Raw genomic sequence first — 24,791 nt, 5'->3', positions numbered from 1 at the left:
GTGCCTGGCTTCTTTCACTTAACATAAAGGCTCCCAGGTTCATCCATGTTGTTGTATGTGCCAGGGCTTTGTCTTTTTTTACTGCTAAGTAGTATGCTACCATGTACACAGATACTGTGCTTTTCATCCCTTCACCTGTTGTTGATGGACACTTAGGTTGATTCCATACCTTGGCTACTGGGGATAATGTTGCCATAAACGTGGAAGTACAGCTGACTTTTTGACGTACTGACTTTATTTCCTTTCATTTTAAAGCCTTTGGCGATCAAAGAGCAATCATCTTACCCAGAAGGTCAGGCCCTGGAGAACTGGCACAAACCACCCAGGTGAGAGCAGAGCGTAGATTTACATGCATGTCTAGGACTCTGAACGAGGTTATGAGGGAAGCATATTTGAGGAACTAAAGGAATGTCATCAGTGCAATATCATTCCACAGATAAAATTCTGTGGGACAAAGAGAAATTAAGACATTTAATACAGAGTAAGATACTATCTGTCTCTCAATAGTTTCACAATCTAGTGAAATATATTACAAATATATACAAATAATGGTTGTATACAGAAGATGTTGGGGGAGGGGCAGGCATTTGGCATAGCAGTTCAGACTACACTTGGGATGCCCACATGCCATATGTGAGCACCTGAGTTCTAGTCCCAGCTCTGCTCCTGGTTCCAACTTCCTGCTAATGCACACCCTGGCAGTCAGCCATTCACAAGGGAGACCCAGATTGAGTGCTTGACTCCTGGCTTCCGCCTGGCCCAACCCTGGTTGTTGTGGGCATCTGGGGAGTGAATCAGCAGATGGGTGATCTCTGTCTCTTTGTTTTTCAAATAATTTTTTTTAAAAAATTACAAAAAGATAAGTGTAATGATAACCCTATCTCATCTGACTCCTTTCTTATAGCTACCTTATCCCTTAGACACATGTTATTTTTCTGATTATTGTTTTTAAATAAAACTCCAAGCTGTCCTTTCAAAGGGTAATTGTTTAGGGGGAAATCCTGTCTTATGTGTACCACACCTCTATGACTTTATTTAGGTCTCATAAAATCCAGTAAATCCAGGTCCCTTTCTAGAGCTCAATGGGCTGTGCTGTAATAATGGACATAAATGTCTTCCAGCTGAAATGACCAAAGCCCGACAAAACCAAAGACTGACACTGTCACTCTGGGGTGGAATCTCAATTATTCATCTGGTTGTGTTCCTTCTGGCAATCCATTTAAACACTCACCCAGATTATCATCTAGGTACAGAAGTAACCAGAAAGTTAGAGCTGGTAACTTTCAGCTATTGAGCGTTTTACCCAAAACCCACACAGGTGGACGTGTAATGTAGAGCAAGAAATTACTGCAACACTACAAACTTGTGATCCATTTTGCAAAAATCTACTAAGACCAACGGAAGTGTGGTGCAACGAATCCTTGCAAATTAATAGAGAAAGCGCGATTGTTCCGTAACACCTTGGTCCCCAAAGTAACTCAGGTGACCTGCCCAACACCAATCACTCATTACATTACGGAGGAGTCCAGGGCTTCAGCCCTGCAGCAGTGAGTTGAAAACGGGGTCGCGTGAGCCGTGGGAAGCGCCCCGGGCTTCCAGATGGAGTGTTTGCTACAGCGGAGAAAGGGAGAGTGGAAAAGGTTGCCCAGATCCTCGCACGCGTCCCACCCTCCAGGTCAGGCCCTGATCAGTTTCCAAGATCTGGGGGACCAAGACCCCGGAGAGAGCCGAGGTGTCCCACAAGGTAACTCCCAGGAAAAGGCGGAGGCGGCCGCAGCGGGAGGCGCGGCGTCCAGTCGCTGGGGTCCGCGCCCAGGAGGGGGACTCGGTGGGGAGGGGGCGGGAGCGGCGGTGGGCAGCGCAGGGAGGAGGGGAGGGGCGAGGCGCGGTCGCTGGCCCCATCCCCTCGTCGGCGCTCCCCTTCCCGCCCGTCCTGGCCGGGCACCCGAGCGCATCCCGCCGCGGCCGAGCCACTTCAGGGGGAGGCGCCAACTCGTCGCGGTGCTGGGCCCCCGATCGAGCAGTAACCGCGACCCAGGAGGCGGAGCAGACGCGGCTTGGGCCTGCGCTGAGGTGAGGTGTGGGGGTGGCGTGTGAGGCCGAGGCGGGGCGCCAGGCGTGCAGCAGGCAGCTCGCAGGTACCCCAGCAACGGGGCTGGGCTCGCCAGCATTTCCCGCCCCCACTCCTCGACCGCGGCTACCGCCTAGGGGCCCCCGGGGGCGAGAGCCTCGCCCCAGCCGCGGGCCCGGGCGTCGCTGCGCATGCGCAACCCAGGTGGCGGGGGCTGGACGCCACGCTCGGGCTACATCCCAGCCTAGGCCTCAGGGCGGAGGCTGCATCGCGCATGCGCGAGCGGCGAGCGGTTGTGGGGGTCGCATCTGCTACTTGGCTTTGGCCAAGGGGGGCTTTGCGTTTGCCTCAGTCCGCTGGGGTCCGTTTGGCGTTGCTCCTGGGCAGTCGCTTGCCCGGAGCCTGCTCTGCTAGGCTTCTGCGTCCTGTCAGGCCCCCGGGGAGAGGCGTCCTAGGGCGCAGGTGTGGCGCCTGTCTCGGAGTATCGTTTTCTCTCCCTGTTCTTCACCGTGTGTGCGCTGCTGTGTTTATTTCTATCGCCTGGACCCCTGGCTTCGCCTTGTAAATCGAACAGGCTCGCTAGCCCAGGTGATAGGATGTTTTCGACATGATGTCGAGGGATAGCGCGGAGAGTTCGAATTTGCTGGACGAAACTGTCAGGCCCTGCTAAGGGAGACAGGAGGGGAAGTCGGCGGCGTACATCTTAAGCCGGAGGTACTTCTGGGCTCCGCCCCGGAAGCAGCGGTTTTCCAGGCCTTGAAAACTTTCAAGTGCCCCGCCTTGGCTGAGGAAGAGCTTCCTGCCCGCGTTGGAAGGCGAGTGCAGAACAAAGTTCTGCTTTTGTTCTTTGCAAAGCTACAGAAACTTGCAGACAGCTCGAGGCCAGGACTGTAGCGAAACGCATGTGGCTGAGCTGGCTTGTTCTGCACTTGGCAACTTAATCCGTGTCAGAGCCGAATAAAAGTGGTTGAATGTACAAGCTGAGCTTTGGCAGTTTACTCTCCTCCTCCACCCCCCCGACTGGAAGGTGATAGCATCAAATGTGACTCGAGCCTCCCAGCTTTGCTATTTCCTAGTCCTGAGTCCCTGCCTGGCTGAACACCTCGTGGCGCAGTAGTACTTAGCTAGGTCGGTTTTGTGGCTCCTGGGGCTGCTGTGCTGTTTTTAACAATGTCATTACCGTCTGCATTGTAATCTTATATGCTGTGCTGATACAGTTGTTGAGGGTTGGAATAGAAGCGCCGCGTAGGAATGGAGACTCGGAGTGCTCCAGGTGAAATGTCATATCTTCTATTTCCTACTGCCTGGGCACTGCATACCTGTTACTAAGTAGTAGGTAAAGCCCGCAGGACGAGGCGCCCTTGGGTACCTCACTCCCACCATACACGCCTAATCGCTGTGGCTGGGCTCGCCCCGGGACGCCTGCACTTGATACTTCCTCCCTGCTCAGTACTCACTTTCCCACTCCATTGAACCTGCATGGCACTGTACTACATTTTCAGATGTTAGGGTTCAAAAAAGGTGGGGAAGCATCTAGTTAAAGTGGAAAAGACTATTTGAGGGGAGGACAGAATGGAAGGGTGAAGAGAGTGGAGGTTCAGCCTGGGCAGGCGGTTTGAGGCCAGGCTTCATCCCGTTTGAGCGGCAGGTGGAGTTCCTTCTTAGGCTGCTTGTTGGGGGAGGTGCAGAGTGCCGCCTGGACCCTGACAGGGTGGGTGGGGTGCGTGCAGCAAGGCTCAGTGTACAATGCATCCTCTTAGCAGTTTGGAATGTCCCAGCTAAGGGGCTTTTCCAAATAAACATTCCACCGACCTTTAGATTATCTGCACCTGGCTTCATTGGGTTAGGGGATCAGGCCTCAGTGACTTAGGGGGTTCAAATACCCTGGACTTCATGCAGTCTTGGAGAAGTGATTATATCCTCTGGCATAGCCCCTATTCTGACTCTCCAACCTCTTATCCCACTCTTTTGGCATTGTAGCACTTAAGTGCTATCTTATGTTGTGTACCTGAATTCATGTGAGCTATCTTCACCCGGAATCAAAGCTCAGAAGGTGTTTGTTAACTAAATGATAGAAATTGGAATCTAACTCACTCCGGAGATACTTTGTACTGAATTCGACATGGATTCCTTCCACAGACGTTCATTTCCTATCAGGTCCTGTCCTGGATGCTTGGTGTCTATCAGTGAACACAGATCCCTCCCCTCAGGAGCTTATATTCTTGAGAAAGGGGATCAATAAACATTTCATTATTATTCTAGAAATGATAAGTGCTGTGAGAAAATGAGAAAGGGGATTGGAAGTGCAGGTGTGGGCTGCAGTTTTAAACTAGTCCTCATGATAAGTCTGAAGAATAAATCGGAGTGGTGCTCCAGATGTGGAGAACTGGGTTTTAGAAGTACATGTCCTGGGAAGAGGTGGGCTTTGCCACGTTCTGCTATGTCTCAAATGTGGGTCTCCACACTGACAGATGTCGCCATCCTTTCTGTATGTAGGTAGAATGTATGTGTGTGTGTGTGTGTGTGTGTGTGTGTTTCAAGATTTACTTATTTATTCACAAGGTAGAATCCCAGAGAGGAAGGGAGAGAGAGAGAGGTCTTTCTCCACTGGCTCACTCTCCAGATGACTGCAAAAGCCAGACCATGCTGAAACCAGAAACCAAGAACTCCATCCAGGTCTCCCATGTGGATGACAAGAGCTCACGCACTTGGACAAACTGCTGCTGCTTTCCGATAGGCTCATTAGCAGGTAGCTGGATCGGAAGTGGAGCAGTGTGGACTCAAACCGGCACCCATGTGGGATGTTGGTGTCCCATGATTGCTGGATCCAGAGTGTGAGTGTGTGTGTGTGTGTGTATTTATTTTTTTATTTTAAAGGCAGAGTGATAGAAAGGGAGAGACACAGAGAGAGATCTCCCATCTCCTGGTTTACTACCATGATGGCCACAATGGCTCAGGCTGGTTCAGGCCCAGAAATCCATCCAAGTCTCCATGTGGGTGTTTGGGGTCCAAGAACCTGAGCCATTAGTGTGTGTGTCTTTTATGTCTTCAACCTGGCTAGCGTAACCTAAGCTAATATCTATATCTATTTCTATATTTATATCTATATCTATATATCTCCTTGTGGAAGACATGTGGAGCTAACCAGTACCAGTGGATGATAGCATGTGAGTAATTCATAAATTATGATTGCATTATGTTCTGACTTCTGCAAATATATGATATTGAACAAAATGACTCCCAAGTGGAGGTGAGGCCAAGAGGGGCTGTCATGTTGAAGGAATATTTGCACTGGGGAGTGAAGGTCTTCAGCAACAGGCATGTTTGGAACTTTTAAAATGGAATTAGATATATAAGGACCTACATTTCAAATGGATTTTCAAATGAGTTTTTAGCACCAACTGATATTAGTTAATATATAACAACCTTATAACATTTGTATAGTTTTCAGTTATATTTCATATTTGAAAGTGACACTTTTCCTGTGAATGGCTGACAAGAACAACCTCGATGAGCTTGGTAATCTCTTCAAACTGAATTCAGCATTGTTTTGGGCTGAAGATCTGTGTCATCATTCTTGGTGAAATTTGAAAACCTTTTTACAAACAAACAGTTACAATTTCAACTGTTACCCAGTGTTATACAAGTCACTTTGCTGTTTTTTGTAGAATTTGGTTTCCTCTAAGGTTATACTGTTAGTTAGCCATCCTGTGTATAACTGTTCCACTTTGATTAGCAGCTATACAGGTTTCTTACTGTTATCATTGACTTTTGATATATCATTCAAGAGAAGCTAAATTACAGCTAACATTATCCTTTTTTTGGTAAGCAATAGTAGGGATCATGTTTTGTTATTTTATATATATTTATATAAATTATCATTTATAGACAACCCTAAAAAAGCTATTAACAGTACCATGAAATGCTCAGATAAGTATTTATGTGGAAATCATCATTATCCCATTGACATGTCCTTGGCCAAATGTCCTGCTCAGATGGAAAAGTTTGCTTAAATATTGAGTTCTGCATGACAGGGAAACTTCTTTATGTTTGACTTTTTATTATCAAGTTGAATTTAAAAATATGTAGCACTGGGCTTGCTCTGCAGAAATTCTTAGTTTTCAGTTTTTGTTCTTTCTGGGGTCGTTTCTAAAGAACAGCTGTCGGCATCAGAAGCTCCTGATCGACTGCACCATGCCAGCTCTTCAGGCCCAGCATGGGGCTGGGGTAATGTGGACACAGACCTCAGACTCTTTTGCTCCACATAATTTTCTTTGCTCTTTTATGTATTTGCTTTCCATTCAGTACCTTCTGCAGGCAATAAATCAATATTTGTTGAGTGAATTAGGCAATTGAATGTATGTCCTATAATCACCTTACCTCATAATTTAGGTCACAGGCATTATCAAATAAAATGACACATTGTGTAGCATTCACAATGATTAATACTGATTACTTTACCAATGATAATATGTACAGACTGCTTTTATATATTGTACAGGGAAATGAATTATTTGACCTGTTCTGTGTGAGGATTAGGAGTGGATATGTTTATCATATTGTCAAAACACTGTCTTGTCATCAGCCAGTCTACACTGTATATTTTTTAAAAAAGATTATTTATTTGAAAGGCAGAGTGACACAGAGGGATAAAGAGAGAGAGAGAGAGAGAGAGATCTTTGATCTACTTGTTCACTCTCCAAATAGCTGCAACAGCTGGGGTTGGGCCAGGCCAAAGCCCGGAGCCTGGAATTTCATCCAATCTCCCTTGAAGGTAGCAGGGGACCAAGTGCTTGGACCATTACGTGTTGCTTTTCCCATTAGCAGGGAGATGGATCAGAAGTGGAGCAGCCAGGACTCAGACTGGCACTCCAGAGTAGGATGCATGTGTTACAGGTAGTGGCGTAACCTGTGGAGCCACTTGCTGGTCCCTGTAAGATTTTATTTTCTTCAGCATTGGGTAAGCTTATCTTCTATTGCTGAGATGATTAATGTGATTTACTCTTAAAAACCCTGAAATCTTGTCAGATAGAAAAGCATTGCTTATCAATTCATTGATAGAATTACTTGGAAACTTTTATCTTTGACTTTACCTCCATCAAAACTTTCTAATGAAAAAAACCCAGTGACATATGTGTTGGTATCCATAATACACTAAAAGAGCATTATTTTCTGCATATTTTAAATATTAGCAAATTGTATACCACATGTATCATTTTGTGACTTGGTGATTTTTGGTCCTTGCTTCGAAGAATTATCTATGTTGGTTCTGGATAAGTGACTTTAATTGCTGTATAGCACATACATGCTAGAGTTTATCAATTCTGTTGGTGGATTTTGTTGATTAATTCTGTTTGTTATTTCTTTTTCTTTTTTTTCCTATTGCAAACAATTGTGTGTATGCTCCAGAGTTCATCTAGGTCAGTAGTTTCCAAACTGTAGGTGTGACTTGCTAAACTGAACTATAAAAGTGGGTGGAACAGGAGAGGTTAGGGTAGAATATAAAAACATAAAATAGACAAAATAGAAAAGAAGGTAACACTAAGCCTCTCATGTAGGAGAGATCAAAATGACTGTGAAATTTTTGTTTCAGTTGCATAAATTTAACAAAAAGATTGATACTGCAGTGGTCAGATATTGCCAGATATTCTGTAAACTGATTATACTAATTTACATTCTGTTTTGCAATGTATGAGGTTGCCTTTTGATCTGTATCCTCACCAACATTAGATATTGCCTGCCAGTAATTTTTCAGATCTGATGGGTGAGATTGATCTCCTTGTGGTTGTGTTTTCATGATAAATTCCATGATGGATTTGAGTATCTTTTAATATGTTATTTAATTTCTTCTGTGAGTTGCCTGTTCCTCTGTCATTTCTTAATTGTGTTTTCCTTCTTTTCACTGATTTGTAGACCTTCTTAATGTATTTTGTATTCAAATCCTTGGCCAACTGTCAGTTTTGTGTATCACAAGTTTCTCCTATTATGTGTTCAAATTTACCAGTCTTTTCTATGTGGTTTATGTTTTAATGTCTTATTTAAGAAATTTTTTCCTCCCAGAGGTCATAGAAGTATTTTCTATACTTTTAAAAGTTTGAAAATTGTCTTTTTTCACATTCCAACTGGTCCTTCTTTCAATAAGTTGAATATGTTAAGATACTACATATTAAACATATATTAGTATGTGTATTTATGTTGAAACTCTTTGTGGAAATTTAAAAAGTATAACATCCAAAACTTACATTTTACAATCTAAGTACTTTTTTTTTTTTCTTTGACAGGCAGAGTGGACAGTGAGAGAGAGAGACAGAGAGAAAGGTCTTCCTTTGCCATTGGTTCACCCTCCAATGGCTGCCGCAGCCGGCACGCTGCGGCCGGCGCACTGCGCTGATGCGATGGCAGGAGCCAGGTACTTATCCTGGTCTCCCATGGGGTGCAGGGCCCAAGGACTTGGGCCATCCTCCACTGCACTCCCGGGCCACAGCAGAGAGCTGGCCTGGAAGAGGGGCAACCGGGACAGAATCCGGTGCCCCGACTGGGACTAGAACCCGGTATGCCGGCGTCGCAAGGCGGAGGATTAACCTAGTGAGCCGCGGCGCCGGCTTCTCAGTACTTTTATAAATTGAGCACTTCTGCTGACTTTTTAATTATAGTTATAAAAGATTTTAAATGCTTTTTTGTCAAGTAATGAATTGTTAAACTTGCAAGATAGTGTATTCTTTTCCTTCTCTGTGTTTCTCTAATAGAATTGATTTATGTATTTATATTTTCAGTCACATTAACTTTGCTATAGAAGACAACTTTATAAGGATTTAAAAGGAACAGAATTAAAGATGACTGAATGTTGGATTCCAGCAATTTAAAACAATCAGGTACAAATATTATTTGAGGGGACATTCCCAGCCAGTGTGAAGTAAAACTGTTGGGAAATGTAAACAGGAAAAACTTAAAAATATTTATCACTCAATGGAGGCTCCAAGAGCAAAGGCTTTGGAATCAGCCCTGGGTTTAAACACGAGCTTGCCGGCGCCACGGCTCACTAGGCTAATCCTCTGCCTTGCGGCGCCGGCACACCGGGTTCTAGTCCCGTTCAGGGCGCCGGATTCTGTCCCGGTTGCCCTTCTTCCAGGCCAGCTCTCTGCTGTGGCCAGGGAGTGCAGTGGAGGATGGCCCAAGTGCTTGGGCCCTGCACCCCATGGGAGACCAGGAGGAAGCACCTGGCTCCTGCCATCGGATCAGCGCGGTGCGCTGGCCGCGGCGGCCATTGGAGGGTGAATCAACAGCAAAGGAAGACCTTTCTCTCTGTCTCTCTCTCTCACTGTCCACTCTGCCTGTCAAAAAAAACCAAAGAAACAAAAAAAAAAACAACCAAAAACACGAGCTTAGCTACTGAGTGGCTGGTGACTGTTGGTCGAGCTATTGAGATGTAGCTCGAGAATAGAATCAATGATGATAAATGTTTCATTTGGATATTGAAAAGATCAAATCAGTGCTGTCATAGGGCAGCTGTTTATTTTAAATGTTATTATTTAGTATCATATCATGGATGTGATTTTTTTCTGTATGTATATTGTGGATTTTAAAAAAACTATTTACTGATGTATACTAATAATAGCCTAGGGAAATCACATGAATAATAGGGTAAGATAACTATAACTTCCACCTGAATTCCACAAACTATATTCCTCAAATAGTGCAAAATAGGAAGCTAGTTGTCTCTATTATGTATGTAGCACATTAGTATCATGCAGTAAAAAAAGCCAGTCCTGGGGGCTGGTGCTGTGGCATAGTGGGTAAAGCTGCTGCCTGCGATGCTGGCATCCCATGTGGGCACCGATTTGAGTCCCAGCTGCTCAACTTCTGATCCAGCTCTCTGCCAATATGCTTGGGAAAACAGCAGAGGATGGCCCAAGTCCTTGGGCCCCTGCACCTATGTGGGAGACACGGATGAAGCTCCTGGTTCCTGGGTTTGGATTGGCCCAGCTCTGGCTGTTGCCGCCATGTAGGGAGTGAACCAATGGATAGAAGACCTCTCTCTTTCTCTAATTCTGAATTTCAAATAAATAAGTAAATCTTAAAAGTCAGCCTTTTTCCACAATGATAGAGAATGCAACAATTTTTTTTACCATATTGTATAATAATAATTAATCTTGAATTATTTTATTTTTAAATGTATTTTTAAATGTTTATTAGTTTGAAAGGCCGACAGAGAGAGAGAGAGCGAGCTTGGTTCATGCCCCAAAAGCCCACAGTGCCGCCTGACTGGGCTTAAGCCTGCACTGCATTCCTCCACGTGGTGGCAGGAACCCAATTACTTGAGTCGTCACCACTGCCTCCCACAGTGTTTGTTGACAGAGAGCTGGAGTTGGAGCTGGGAGTTGAATAGAAGCCCTCCAGTATGGGACACGGGTGTCTCAACTGCTAGGCAGATGCTTAGTCCCTTGAGTCATTTTTAAATCTTGAAGGACTTTCTGACCAACACACATGAACATACATGAATCTTACATTCAGTATGAATTTAATCTAATGTCATTTCTTTGAATGTGGTAATTTCATATGCCATACATGCAATTGTGTATTAGCATGATTAAGTAAACTAAACAGAACGGCCTGTTTTCCCCACCATTCTGATTTCAAAAAGCTTTTATTTTCTTGAAATTCATGAAAGACACTGAAGGGAGTTATCTGTTTCTCTTCTAGCAGGAACAGAGGGGCCTGAGGCACAGTCGGGGATGGTCATTTGTTCTGTGGTCCCTTTTCCTTCCTTTTTTTTAAAATTATCTTCTATTCTCCTCCTTTCTTTTCTTTTCCTCTTTCTTCTCTTTTGTCCCCTATTCTCTTTTATTCCAGTAAACTTGGAGCAGATAGACATAGTAAAAGTGTTTTCAATTCGAATGAGGCAGAGTGAGAGGACTCCTCAGCACAGGCAGGCTCTCGTGTCCTAAGGATGTTTTCCATGAATATGCGGTGTTCCATTCTGAGCCTGTGCACGCTGTTGTGGTTCTAGCAGCGAGTGAGTTATGGTTGCCTCCTTTGAAGAGCTTGCCAATTAATAGGGAAGAAAGATCTTTTAAGAATAACTATCGCTGGCGCCGCGGCTCACTAGGCTAATCCTCCGCCTGTGGCACCGGCACCCTGGGTTCTAGTCCCAGTCGGGGTGCAGGATTCTGTCCTGGTTGCTCCTCTTCCAGTCCAGCTCTCTGCTGTGGCCCGGGATGGCAGCGGAGGATGGCCCAAGTGCTTGGTCCCTGCACCCGCATGGGAGACCAGGAGGAAGCACCTGGCTCCTGCTTTCGGATCGGTGGCCACAACGCGCAGGCCGTAGTGGCCAGTTGGGGGGTGAACCAGTGGAAAACAGGATATGGATAGTGCCATTTTAGAAGTGCCATGGAAATAGAGAATGGGTCCCCACCCATGGGAGTAAGCAGGAACCACATCAACGTGAAGCGCAGTGGCAATCATGCTGGGCTTCAGAGAATAATTGGAACTTTGACAGGCCTGCCAAAATATTTTAATCAGTAATGTTTAGTAAGTAATAATTAAATATGGGGAGATACCTGTTCATATAGTAAGCTGATCAAGTTTATAAATTATAAATGAGAAACTTCTAAATAATCATTTTACAGACAAGTATCTTTTTAAATTTAATCCCAAGTACTAGAAAGAGTGATTAGCTGTGAATTGCCATAGCTTTGACTTTTTTGAAAGATTTATCTATTTGAAAGGCAGAGTTGCAGAGAGAGAGAGAGAGAGATCTTGCATCCACAATTCACTCCCCAAATGGACACAACATCTGGAGCTGGGCTGATCTGAAGCCAGGAACTTCTTCTGGGTCTTCCATGTGGGTATAGAGGCCCAAGTACATGAGCCATCTTCCACTTCTTTCCCAAGCCATTAGCAGAAAAGGGGTAAGAAGTGTAGCAGCTGGTACTGGAACCAGTGCCCATGTGGGATGCTGGCACTGCAGATGGTGACCTTACCAGCCGTGTCACAGCGCCAGCCCCCATAGCTTTGAATTTATTATTATTCCCTTTATTCTGAGAGACTTTTGTATAGCCGAGGGGAAAAAATTACAAGTCTCCTTAAGAGCACACACAACATAGATAAAGAACACTTTTTTTTTTTTTTTTTTTTGCTTATTTGACAGAGTTAGACAGTGAGAGAGAGTCAGAGAGAAAGGTCTTCCTTCCGTTGGTTCATCCCTCAAATGGCCACTACGGTCGGCACTGCACCGATCCGAAGCCAGGAGCCAGGTGCTTCCTCCTGGTCTCCCACGTGGGTGCAGGTGCCCAATCACCTGGGCCATCCTCCATTGCCTTCCTGGGCCATAGCAGAGAGCTGGACTGGAAGAGGAGCAGCTGAGACTAGAACCCAGTGCCCAAATGGGATGCCCGCGCCGCAGTCGGAGGATTAACCAAGTGAGCCACGGCGCCAGCCCCAAGAACCCTTTTAAAATTTGACCTTATTTTGATTGTTGTCATTATCTTTTATAAGACTACAACTCCATTGTGGAAAATATGAGATAAAATGTTCTGATGTGAGTACTTGAAATATGGATTATATTTAAGTAAAGGAGACCCAGCCTAATAAATTGGGAAAATCAACATTGCTAAATACAGTTTTATCAAATTGCTTTGGGGGGGTGTAGAGAATCTTTTATTTATGTTTACTTTTAGTGCTGAGACAGTCGACTATGTAACAGTTAAACCACAGTTGAGACATATTACATATCTCCCAATGGGGCTGGGCCAGCTGTTAACTTCCTCCTGGTAGAACATGGTTATCATAGAGATGGTTATTAAGGCAAGAACATTCAGTGCTGTTGCCATGTACTTGATGGCTGTGGTTTTGGATTTTTCATTAAAGTTCAGGAAAATAAAGCCGTGTTCATTCGTTCATCTTGTCACCCTCATTCATTCATTTCTCCTTTTTTTTTTTCTCTCTCAGCAAATCATACATTCTTCAGTGGAGCTGAGAATCGCTAAGTCTCTTCTTCCCACTGGCTTGGAACTTTCCAATCCCAGAGAAAGCCTAAGGTCTAAAATTTATTTTTTATTATCCGAAAGAAGGCAACTGTGAAATGATAATTTTCTACTCATTTTCTTATAGATGCAAGGACCTGCAATTATCTTAGGATTATTTTTCCAGGCCTTAGCCTAACGATTCCAACCTGAAGTCATCCAGTAAAAGCACCGTTTGGTTTTATGACTGTTAATCCCATGCCCTTCCCTTCACCATGTTTGAGCTTATTTCTTTGCTGTTAATTGGAAGTACTCATAAAGTGATTTTAACCTCCCGGGTTTTACCCGAATACAGGATCCTCATTTTACCACCTACTTTTTCCTCAGGGACTGCACAGGACTGAGCCCATATGGAAGAAGAACGCCCTCTTTTCTATGGAGAAAGTAGCAAGGTTAGAGAAAATCATGCCCTTGGAAGCATGCGTTCTCTGTGGCATGAGGCATACATCGTCAGACGTCCAAGGTCACCGGTAGGAAGATGAACGAGACAGTGTCTATGTTTGAGAGGCCCATGGTGCAGTGACTGCAGTGCCAACAGATGACTATTGTGGGGCTGTCCGGTATGACAGGGCCAGCAGGGAACTGCCATTACCTGATGGAGACGGGGGCACTGGTGCCAGGGGAGGTGCGAGTCTCATTCACAGACGAAGCTGAACTGAAAAGGCTCTGGGTTAAACAACGTCTGTTCCATTCCCAGAGGTTTAAAAAAGAGAAAATATCTCAACCTTAGGTTCTCACTTCCTCACTGACATTCTCAGTTTGTTTCTTTTGTTTCATAACTGAACATTATAGTCATCTGGCTTACATTCATTCATGGCCAATTGATGTTAAAATGTTCACATCTTTCAGCATGCATACATATCTTGTGATGTTGTGTTTTTATTAAATTTACAAAAGGTCTGCTCATCACTATTAACAGCTTAATGTTAACCCTCACTGTGAATTTTGCCTGTTTTCTATTCTTTCTTAAATAAGGTCAAGAGTCAATAAACATATATATTAATAAAAAGCCAGCACAGTATATACAGATGGCAGAGCTGACAGCTAAACCATAGCGTTACTGTGTGCTGACTTAAAACACTTTCTTGTGCGCTCTTACTAGGAAGCCCAGAACTAACTTACCAAAATAATATGCAGAACTTGAGAATCTTACAAAATGTTAATAGAGGAAATGCCTCATTTTTCCTGGAAATAAATTTCATAAGATAAAAGAATCACAGAATCAGCAGGAAAGTTATTACATAAAAAGTATTTGCAATGCTGGGAAATTCTCAAAAAGTGAAGCATTGTGTATTTTATTGCTAGGCATGCCTAGCCTAATTTTGATTCTATTTTAAATTGAATTGTGACAACGTGGCTGTTGTCTGTAATTGAGATATGGTAGTCCACTTAATTCGTCACGTTGAAGGGGAAGCATAGTTCAGCAGGTAGGGATAATAAGATGTGTTTGGGTCTCTAATTTTGTGGCAGATCTGTTTCCTTAATGGTGTTTTCCTGAGCTAATATCAGAGCCTCATGGCTTTGCATTTCCCAAGCAGACGTCAGCTGAAGGTGGGGGAGCTGGGCGGGAGGTGAGCAGAGCTGGAAAAGCAAGCTGGCCAGGGGTGAGTGACCACCTGAGGGAGGAGGGTCACCTGGGCTGAACGGGGCCTGCGAAGTCTAGGGAACGATCTTAGTGATCCGTGTGACCTTGTGTTTCCCCATACACATCTTTCTGTTGCCAGGGTCAGTCCTTGCTCAGCCAGTCAGTCGCTTGCTTGGCTGGTGGGCACAGAGACAGGAGGTGCCCTCTGCAGCTGACTGAGCTTCTGTGAGCACTGTGCATGCTCTCACGGCTGTGCTGGACAGAGGAATATGTTCTTTGAACGAAGATGCTGCATTCCTTGAGACTGATAGTAAATACTTCAAAAATCTGAGGAAGTCTGAAGTTCCCTGTGTAAAAGTTCCCCCGTAGACTTCGATGACCAACTTCTAACAGGCAGCCTCTGCCAGATTTAAAAGGAATGTGTTCACACTCCTGTTGTAGTTCTGTGTTTCGCATTAGATTGTTGGGGGGGGGGGGGGGAAACACACACACAAACACACACGCGCACAGAGCTGCCATCTGCTGATTTCACTCCCTAAAAGGCTGTAACCGCCAGCCAAAGCTAGGAGCCAGGATTTTCATCCAGGTCTCCCATGTGAGTGCAGGGGCCCAAATACTTGGGCCATCTTCCACTGCTTTCCCAGGCTGCTACATGGGAAGTGGAGCAACCAGGACTCAATCTGGTGCCCATACGGGATGCTGGTGTCACAGGGTTTGACTCAGGCTGTGCCACAATGCTGGCCCATTTTTATATCTTTATTTCAATGAAATGATCAAACCTGACAGCAGCATCTTTTAATCAAATGTGTAGACTGCAGGTTACAGTGTATTTAAAAGTACACTGGAGGGGCTGGTGCTGTGGTGTACTAGGTTAGGCCTCCACTTGCGGCACCGGCATCTCATATGAGTGCCTGTTCCAGTCCCGGCTGCTCCGCCTCCGATCTGGCTCCCTGCTGATGGCCTGGGAAAGCAGCAGAAAATGACCCACGTCCTTGGGCCCCTGCACCTGTGTGGGAGACCTGGAATAAGCTCTTTGCTCCTGGCTTTAGATTGGCCCAACTCCAGGCGTTGTAGCCAATTGGGGAATGAACCAGCAGATGGAATATCGCTTTCTCTCTGTGTCTGTTTCTCTGTGTAACTGTGCCTCTCAAATTAATTAATTAATTAATTCACACACACACACACACACACATTGGACTCCCAGAAGTCAGTCATGGGGCTTGTTTCAGGTGGGCTGGGAAGAAAGTTCAGAACTAATGATTTGCAGACAAGTGCCTAGGAGCCAGTTGGAATGTACAGCCGATTCTAGGCATCTGAGAAACCACTTGATTTTGTGGCAGGGCAGGATGAAATCCAGACGTCTGACTTACAGGAAAAAAATGAGGTATTGGCTGGCGCCATGGCTAACTTGGCTAATCCTCTGCCTGCGGCGCTGGCACCCCGGGTTCTAGTCCCAGTTGAGGCGCCGGGTACTAGTCCTGGTTGCTCCTTTTCCAGTCCAGCTCTCTGCTGTGGCCCGGGAGGGCAGTGGAGGATGGTCCAAGTGCTTGGGTCCCTGTACCCATATGGGAGACCGGGAGGAAGTACCCAGCTCCTGGCTTTGGATCGGCGCAGCTCCGGCCATAGTGGCCATTAGGGGAGTGACCCAATGGAAGGAAGACCTTTCTCTCTGTCTCTCACTGTCTATAACTCTCTCTCTGTTTCTCTCTTTCACTGTCTCACTCTGCCTAGCAAAAAAAAAAAAGTATCATTCAGTCATTGCATCTTGCTACCCTCCCTGTTTGTGGAAGACAGCCCACAGTGGATATCATTGCCCTGTTTGTTATGTTGCTTACAAGTGCAAGCAAACACTGTAGTATCATAAATGTAGCATTGCATTCCCTGTGAGCTTTTTGTTAGCATCAGCTGATGTGTGGACAAAATCTGGCCTTTAACCTGGACTGGTCCACTTAGAAGTTAGTGACCTTGGCTGTTACTTAGTGTCTCAGTGCCTCTGTTCCCTCGTATACAGAAGGAGGGTAGCAATATCAATGTCTGATTGTTGTGAAGATGAGAAATAACATATTAAGAATCTCATTAACTGGGACATTATTATATCTAAATTAAATACTTGATGCCATTTCCCAAACTTTGTCCTTCTTGAAATTTACACACTTAAGTAGGAAAAAAAGAAGAGCATACCTCACAGAGGATAGGATTCCTTCATGATATAAAGGTAATTCTAAGTAGAAGCTTAGACAAAAACTAACGTTAATGAGATTCTGTGTTTAACTCTGTAGTATACTTGGGAAAATTGCTCTTCTTCTAGTAAACAAAGTATCTCATAGAGAAAAAAAATTATTTTTGTATAATGAGTCTAGGACTCCTAGATTAACATAATGTCATCATGTAGTTTTTGCTTTCCTAAAACACATACACACACAAATGGGGACATGGATTTATTCATTTATTTGAGAAGCAGAAAGACAAATAGACACAGAGAGGTCTCCCGTGTGTTGGTGCAATCCGCAGATTCCTATAGCAGCCATGGCCGGGCTGAAACCTGGAGATGGGGACCCAATCCAGGTCTCCCACGTTGGTGGCAGGGACCTAACTTCTTGAGCCATGACTGCTTCACACAGTCTGCATCAGCAGGGAGCTGAAGACCAGAGCCGCAGCTGGGAAACAAACCCAGGTACTCTGATGCGGCACATGGGCATTTGAGCTACTAGATTAATCCTGTCCTGGGGATGTAGTTTTACACTTGCATATAATTGTATCTTCCTAGAAATGTGACATTTGAAAAAAATTGACAAATTAAGATTGTCTTATAGGGAAAGCCCACAGAGTGTCCTACCTCTGGTAGCTATTTTAGTAAAATGCTCTGATAATTCAAGTGAGTGCAGAAGCAGTCATCACTGCTTCAGGATCAAAGAGCTGCCCAGAAGGTAATAATAGAAGGCGCCATTCTTGGTGCAGGATCTTGTGACTCAAGTGGCATGGTGAAGGAACGTGGCTGGGTTTGGTGGCAGCGAAGCTTCGTTCTGGGTCAGGCTGTGCCACCAACAGTATGATTCGCTTGGCAGAGACAATCTGCTCAGCCTGTATGTTAGTTTCTAGGACTGCTGTGACAAATGACTACCAGCCAGGAGGCTTAGAGCAGAAATTTATTCCATTGAAGTGCAGAGGGCACAAGTCTGCAGTCCAGATGTGCTTAGGGCCAGAGGCTCTGGTCATCCTGGTGCTCCTGGCCATGGTGGTGCAGCTCTGCTCTGTTGGCACACTGCCTCCTTCCCTAGTGTTGCTATATGTCTCTGCTCCTCCAGGGACATTAGTCGTTGGCTTTAGGCTCACTAATGCAGAGTAGCTTCATCTTAAGTCCTTTCGTCTGCAAAGGTTCTCTTTCCAAATGAGATCATGACTTGTGGATTTCAGGCAACACTGTTCAAACTGCCACAGCCCCTGTCTGGGCCTTCTTCAAGTTTCTCATCTACAAAGTGTTCTTTAGAACTCTTTGTAGCCACCGCACTCAGTAGTTCCATGAACATTATTTAGAAAAGCTAGAGACCCAACCATGGAAAAGAGACCTAACCAGTCAACCCCAGAATCTGGGTTCCATCTCTGCAAGTTTAACCCACCTCAGATTCAAAATATCTGAGGAGAAAAATCCAGAAAGTTTCCCAAAGCGAAATCTGCATTTGCTACATGATAGGTGCTATGGTGTCCACTTGAATGAAGTGACATGCAGGCACCCCCTGCTGTAGCCACTACCATTTCATGGGTCCTCTCTCTCTCCCCTGCACCCCTGGTTTGAGTAGCATTCACTTTATGTCTGGTTCGTGTGCTGTATAGTTAGGCCTATGGTGGTTATGTCTCTACAGACTTTTTTCTTGTCATTATTGGCTAAAAAATAGCATTTATGTTGTATTAAGTATTATGACTAATCCTGAGATGATTTAAAGCTTGTGGGAGGATGTGCATAGATTATGAACATCTTTGGATTTTGGTATCCGTAGGGAGTCCCATAGCCAAGCCCCTCCAGACTCCAGGAGACTATTGTAATTCCATGAAAAAGGTGGTGGCCCTGCCTGTCTTCTGCTGTGGGCTCAGTGGCCATTGAGATGGTTGTGTGACACTTCAGTCTCCTTTGACTCACTGTAGAACTTGCTTTCAAGACCAGATTAGGAGTGTTGGCCATGACCAGAGGGAAATTTCAACATCTGAGGATGTTGATGTTACGTCTTAGGTGAAGATTATGGGAGCTGAGAGCTGAGAATTGAGGGGTCAGGAGATTGGAATATTTTGCAGGTGAAGGCATTACAGAGGATGGGATGAAAAGGAAGCTGGAAGCAGGGCCATCCATCCTGATGTCTGTCCATTTTGCCAGTGTTGATTGTATTTATAACCCCATTCAAGGGACCATGGCTATGCAAGAGACTGTATCTGTCCTCATGAAATGAACTTGGGGAATCTGAGAAGGTGGCCCCAGAGTAACTCATGGCAGTGGGGACAAGAGAGTCTCGTAAGTCAGTGATGTGGCCTCTGCAAGGCAGAGTTGCTGCCGGTGCTCTCAACCTCAGCTGACCCCTCAGCTAGGAGGATCAGCATTCTTGCAGCTCTGCAGGCCGGAAGTAGCGGGTCTGCCCAAACTCCTTCCTAGAGTAAGGTTGACTCAACAGCTGATAAGAAAGAGGGGCCTTAGAACATCTTTGCTCCTTTAAATCAAGCTTGTTTTTGGTAATTTTAATAAGAAATGGTCAAATCTGCCATTATTGCAACACTCAAAGTTTTGGAAAGTAGAAAAGTACGTGTGAAAATGGCTTCAGTGAAGCAAATACATAACAACTCTCTTAAAACAACACATTTCATACTGCTAGGGGAGTGCAGACACTCTTGATCTTAATATATGCTGTTATGGAGGTAATAGTGACCCTCCAGAAATCATGTGGTAAAGACCTAACACCCAACATGCTCAGAGTATGACTTAGTTGGAAATGAGAACATTACAAATATAATTGTTAAGATGAGGTCTTGGGGTTGATTCCCGAGCTGACATGACTGGGGTCTTTCCAGGAAGGAGAAATTTGGACCCAGAGACATGTATACAAGGAAGGTGATGTGAACAGACACAGGGGCAGACAGCTGTCTGCAAGCCAAGAGAGGCCTGGACTAGGTCTTCCCCAGAAGCCTCAGGAGCTGAACTAGGTGTTAACCTCGGTTTGGGGCTCCAGGTCTTCAGAACTGTGAAAAAATTAAGTGTGTGCAGCTTAAGCCACCCAGTGTGGCATACCTTTGTTATGGCCACTCGAGCAAAACGGTACATGTGCTGCCTGGGGATTTCTTCCTACCAGTCCCCAGACCTAAATGAGGATTAAGGAAACCCACCAGCCCCTCCCACAGAAGGTCGGGGAGAGCCTGCCCGTGAACTGAGACTTGGGGACCGTCACCTTGAGCTTCATCTCTCCCAGAGGTTTGTCCTGTGCAGCCTTTGGCAGCAGATACACTGGCAGTCCCCTCTCCTGCCTCCTTCCTTGTTCTGCCCACCAGCCTAGCTGCCACAGCTACAGTTAAGACATAGCCAGCACTGGAGGCACCTGCTGAACGGAGAGCTCCCCAAAGGTCAGCTGTGCACAATTCCTGTTTCCTTGAGGCAAATTAACAGGCGAGATCTGATTCCACCTGGGCCTCCGGCGAGGCGGGCTGAGAGAGGTCGTGGGCTTGGGAAGGCAATTCCTGCTCCTGTGAGCGGCTTCTCAAAAATAGATGCGGCTTGTTCCTCCTCACACCGGCGTGGCCCTCTTCCGCTCGAGTGATGGGGCCAAGGAAACATCTTCTCTTATTGGTGGTCTCAAAGCCATGCATATTTTCTTTTTCAGCCAGTACAGGCAACTCTGTCGTCACTGAAGATGTTAGATGTGGGCAAGTGGCCAATTTTTTCCCTTTGTTCTGAGGAAGAGCTGCAGTTAATTCGTCAGGCGTGCGTCTTTGGCAATGCTGGCAATGAAGTTTTATACAGTACGGTGAACGATGAGGTAATCCCGAAGGGATGGAAACGCAGCTGCCCACCCGTATTTTTGCTAATGGGTTTGCTATATTGCTGAGGACTAAACGGGAAAAAGAAAGCATGCAAAGTGGGTTCGTGCTTACTCCATCACGAAGCCCTTAGCTGTAGGAAGGCCGCGCCTCTCTTTGTATAATTGATGGTCTTGCCACAAATAGAACTGCTCCCACTGACTGTGGTTTTTCTCTCAGATTTTTGTGCTCGGCACGAACTGCAGTGGCTGTTTGGGGTTAGGTGATGCCCAGAGCACCATTGAACCTCGGAGACTGGACTCTTTAAGTGGCAAAAAGATAGCCTGCCTCAGCTACGGGAGTGGCCCACACGTTGTCCTTGCTACCACAGGTAACCCCGCGGACATGCAGAATTGCAGCTGTTGCTTTATTTGTTGAGAAGTGAGACTGGAGCCCACTAAACAGCCTCCTGGTTCCATGAATTCAGACCAATAAGATACTAGAGTTAAAATACACCTCCTAGAATTATCCTTAAGCTTAGCATTAATTTTATTTGTATTGTTTGAACTTAAAATAAATTCTGTAAATAATCACATAGATATTTATTTCACATTTAAACAGTAAGCTCTAGGGATTTTTGGTTTCCAGTAATAACAGGTTAGATGGTTCAGACCACCTCTTTACTGAAGACAGCTAACATTTTAGATAGAACATTTAAAAAAAAATTTATGATGGTATCAAAGCACTGACAGTTTTTAACCAGACCAACTTTTAGAGAAAATGTCTACTCAGAGGTGAGAGGGGAACTTAAAGCAGATTTTGCCTTGAAGGCATTTGCCTTGTGCCATGATCAGAGCTGTGGTTGGGATACTCAGGAGGTGAAGGGACCGGAAGTACCTTATGGGAGCCTGGTAGAAGGCCTGTCACCTTACTCTGGGACCATGAATGGTACATTCTTGGGGAAAGGATTGATCACTTCCCAAGCTACTGAACAGAAGAATTCCTTTTACTGAGCAAAGCTGTGAGAGAAAAAGAAAGAAATGGAATAAACCTCCCTGAGAGTTACAACCAGGAATTTGTAATTTAATTTACATCAGATAGGCATTCCAAAAGATGTGCAGTCTTGACTTCATTAGAGGTTCAGGACTGGAAGTGCCCTGGGACATGGTAGAAGTTAATATGCCTCTTCCTAGAAGAAGGTGCCTCATCCTGGACCTGAGTGATAAACAACCAGTGGTCCACGAGAACTGGGTATGGGAGAAAACAGGCACTGGGAATGTGTCAGAGGACAGAACTACGGCCAACTTAATTTAAAGACCTCAATTGGCGTGTATTTGTGATTCTAGAATTGGGCGACACTTCATTCCATAGAACAGAATAAATAAAAGTTTTACAAAATAGAGTGTTTTCTGATGAGCTTAGCAAGGGCGGTTGGTTTTATAAACTGAGATGGCCTGAACAGAGCAGGAAGGAAGAACAAGAAGTGTTGATTGTTTCGTGGTTCTTTGCTTGTAAGGATTGACGCAGCGGGAACTTCATGATCACGCCACTGACAGTGGCCTGTCTAGGATGTCACTCATCTCTCTCGTGATCTCCCAGACGGGCAGATACACAACTTCGTTTCTTCTTGGTGACATGGAACTTTAGCAGAAGCAACTCCTTCTTGGTTTGGTCCGCTGGGCCTCGTGCAGGAGCTTATTCCCAGCCAGTGACGTCCTGCAGATTTCATTTTATAAATGAGTCGGCAGAAACAAGAGGCAGTGAGAACTGACTACGAAACAACAGATATTAGAATGACCAGAAGCCAGTTAAAAGACAGATGTGTTTGCTATTTGAAGAAAATAAAGGCTTGAGGATACCTGTAGACATTACAAAAATTGGAAAAAGAGTCAAATGAACATGTAATTCTAAAATGAAAATTCAGTGGACAAGTTATATAGCAATGTGGACACAGCAAAAGAGAAAATACACTCAAATACAGATTAGATGAAATTGCTCAGTAGAAAGAGGCAATATGGTAGAAAATACAGATTGAAATGAATATATATTATATTACTCTATTTGAAGTTTAAATAGAAAAAACTAAATTCTTTCATGCAAGATATATATTTGAGGGGCTTTGGGGGATGATCATATAAGGTTTTATTTCCTGAAACTGTCCATATATTATATGTGTTTTAGGAAACTTTCTGACTGTGTTATATGCACAATATTATAATCACAAAGATTTTTAAAAATTAAATGGAGCTGGCATTGTAGCTTAGTGGTTAAAGCTGCCACCTGCAAAGCTGGCATCACATATAGGTACCAGTTTGAGTCCCAGCTGTTCCAGTTCTTTTACTTATTTATTTTTAAGATTTATTTATTTGAAAGGCAGAGTTACAGAGAGGCAGAGAGAGAGAGAGAGAGAGGTTCTCCATCCATTGGTTCACTCCCCAGATGGCCACAATGGCCAGAGCTGGGACTATCTGAAGCCAGGAGCTAGGAGCTTCCTCTAGGTCTCCCATGTGGGTGCAGGAGTCCAAGGACTTGGGCCATCTTCTACTGCTTTCCCAGGCCACAGCAGAAAGCTGGACGGGAAGAGGAGCAGCCGGGACTAGAACTGGCGCCCATATGGGATGCTGGCGCTTCAGGCCAGGGCTTTAACTCCTGCTCCACAGCGCCAGCCCCAATAAGGTAAATCTTTTAAAAAATAAAGATAAAAATTAACTCAGTGATCATTTTATAGATAATGAAATTAAGATCCAAAAGAGTTAAATGGCCTTCCAGTCTTTTGACTTTCAACCTCATGCTTTTACTTTTAGTCTTAGAGGCTTTTTCCCCTATGTTTATTAAAAACCTGTCTTGCAGCTATTATAATTGCATGAGTTTAAATTCCACCTTGTTCCTTTGAGTTAGAATGCAGGTCCTACTTTCCAGATAGATTCTTTTACTGAAGGAGTTTGCTGGCAAAGGGACATGGAGTGTCCTTTTGCACCTGAATTTTTAGTTTTCATTTGTGGAAGTCATGCAATACATATTTTCATAAATTAAGTAGATGCTTTGAAAGCAGATTAACTTTCTTTTTGTTTCCAGAAGGAGAAGTCTTTACCTGGGGTCATAACGCTTACAGCCAGCTGGGCAATGGTACGACGAATCACGGTTTAGTGCCCTGTCAGATCTCCACCAACCTGTCCAACAAGCAAGTCATTGAAGTTGCCTGTGGGTCTTACCATTCTCTGGTGCTAACATCTGATGGGGAGGTGAGCGCAGTCAGCAGAAAGCCCACTGACTTTATTCCAGTAAGATTCTAGTGATTCATACTGCGGTCCCGGAAGTACGGTCATTTGATTAAAATAACTACCTCCTTCAATGTCAACCTTATTCATGGTAGCAATTCATAGTTATGGTGTTTATATTTTTGATATTGACCTGTATGTGGTAAGGAGCTTTATAACTGTAAATTTTAAAATTTGTTTTTTGCTATAGTGGAGTTATCTAAAAATGAAAGTGAAAATCCACAAATGCTGGAGAATACGGTTGAAACCAAGTAAATATTTTTGTAAGTGGTGCTGATATTTGACAGTAATAATTGTTGTTTGCTTAGGTAACACCAATAATCTGACTTCATAAAATGCATTGTGTAAGAATGGGTTTTATGACAGTGTTTCTGCCTGTGCTGTGTGTCTGTGGAGCACTTTGAGAGAAGAGATGAGGTGCTGTAAGTACCGGTCATTGTCCACTTGAGACATTTGGTCAATTCATGTCCATCATTATTAATCTTTTCTCTCCAATAGGTATTTGCTTGGGGTTATAATAACTCAGGGCAGGTGGGATCTGGTCCAACAGCCAACCAGCCCATCCCTCGGAGAGTCACTGGCTGCTTACAGAACAAAGTCGTTGTGAACATAGCGTGTGGGCAGATGTGCTCAATGGCAGTCGTGGACACTGGGGAGGTAGGAAAGTTAGTTCCTATTTTGTTCAGAAATCCTGTGTGCCATTTTAGTGTCTGTCTTGGCCATTTGAATGCCACAGACTGGGTAGTGTATAAGGAATAAAGATGTATGCAGCTCATGGTTTGGAGGCTGGAAGATCCAGGGTCAAGGTGTTCCAAGGTAATGGGGCAGGTGTGGGAGGGAGCGTT

At 44.6% G+C, this 24,791-nt stretch overlaps 1 protein-coding gene across 48 annotated transcripts in view; it reads left to right on the top strand.

Moving 5' to 3' along the window:
* Nucleotides 1–1,503: 1,503 nt before the first annotated feature.
* RCBTB2 (RCC1 and BTB domain containing protein 2) overlaps nt 1,504–24,791 on the top strand; it is a 43,835-nt gene continuing 20,547 nt past the window's right edge. The window contains exons 1-9 of one of the 48 annotated variants that reach the window (XM_070048824.1): nt 1,631–1,744; nt 5,202–5,238; nt 8,845–8,943; nt 13,019–13,107; nt 13,420–13,484; nt 20,533–20,688; nt 20,909–21,059; nt 23,744–23,910; nt 24,445–24,603. In XM_070048824.1, the coding sequence (XP_069904925.1) occupies nt 13,443–13,484; nt 20,533–20,688; nt 20,909–21,059; nt 23,744–23,910; nt 24,445–24,603 (675 nt within the window). In that variant the 5' untranslated portion in view covers nt 1,631–1,744; nt 5,202–5,238; nt 8,845–8,943; nt 13,019–13,107; nt 13,420–13,442. Of the gene's footprint in view, nt 1,745–1,803; nt 4,821–5,201; nt 5,239–8,844; nt 8,944–13,018; nt 13,108–13,419; nt 13,563–20,378; nt 20,398–20,532; nt 20,689–20,908; nt 21,060–23,229; nt 23,345–23,743; nt 23,911–24,444; nt 24,604–24,791 lie in introns of those variants that run through there. The other 47 variants (XM_070048821.2, XM_051832231.3, XM_089304142.1 and 44 more) reach the window with 47 other exon arrangements.

The sequence above is a fragment of the Oryctolagus cuniculus genome, chromosome 9 (genome assembly GCF_051225735.1).
Source record: "Oryctolagus cuniculus isolate XC-2025 breed Fujian yellow rabbit chromosome 9, ASM5122573v1, whole genome shotgun sequence".
In the NCBI taxonomy this organism is placed as follows: domain Eukaryota; kingdom Metazoa; phylum Chordata; class Mammalia; order Lagomorpha; family Leporidae; genus Oryctolagus; species Oryctolagus cuniculus.
The sequence above is the reverse complement of the archived record's forward strand: the minus strand, read 5'-3'. Positions and strand labels throughout refer to the sequence as shown.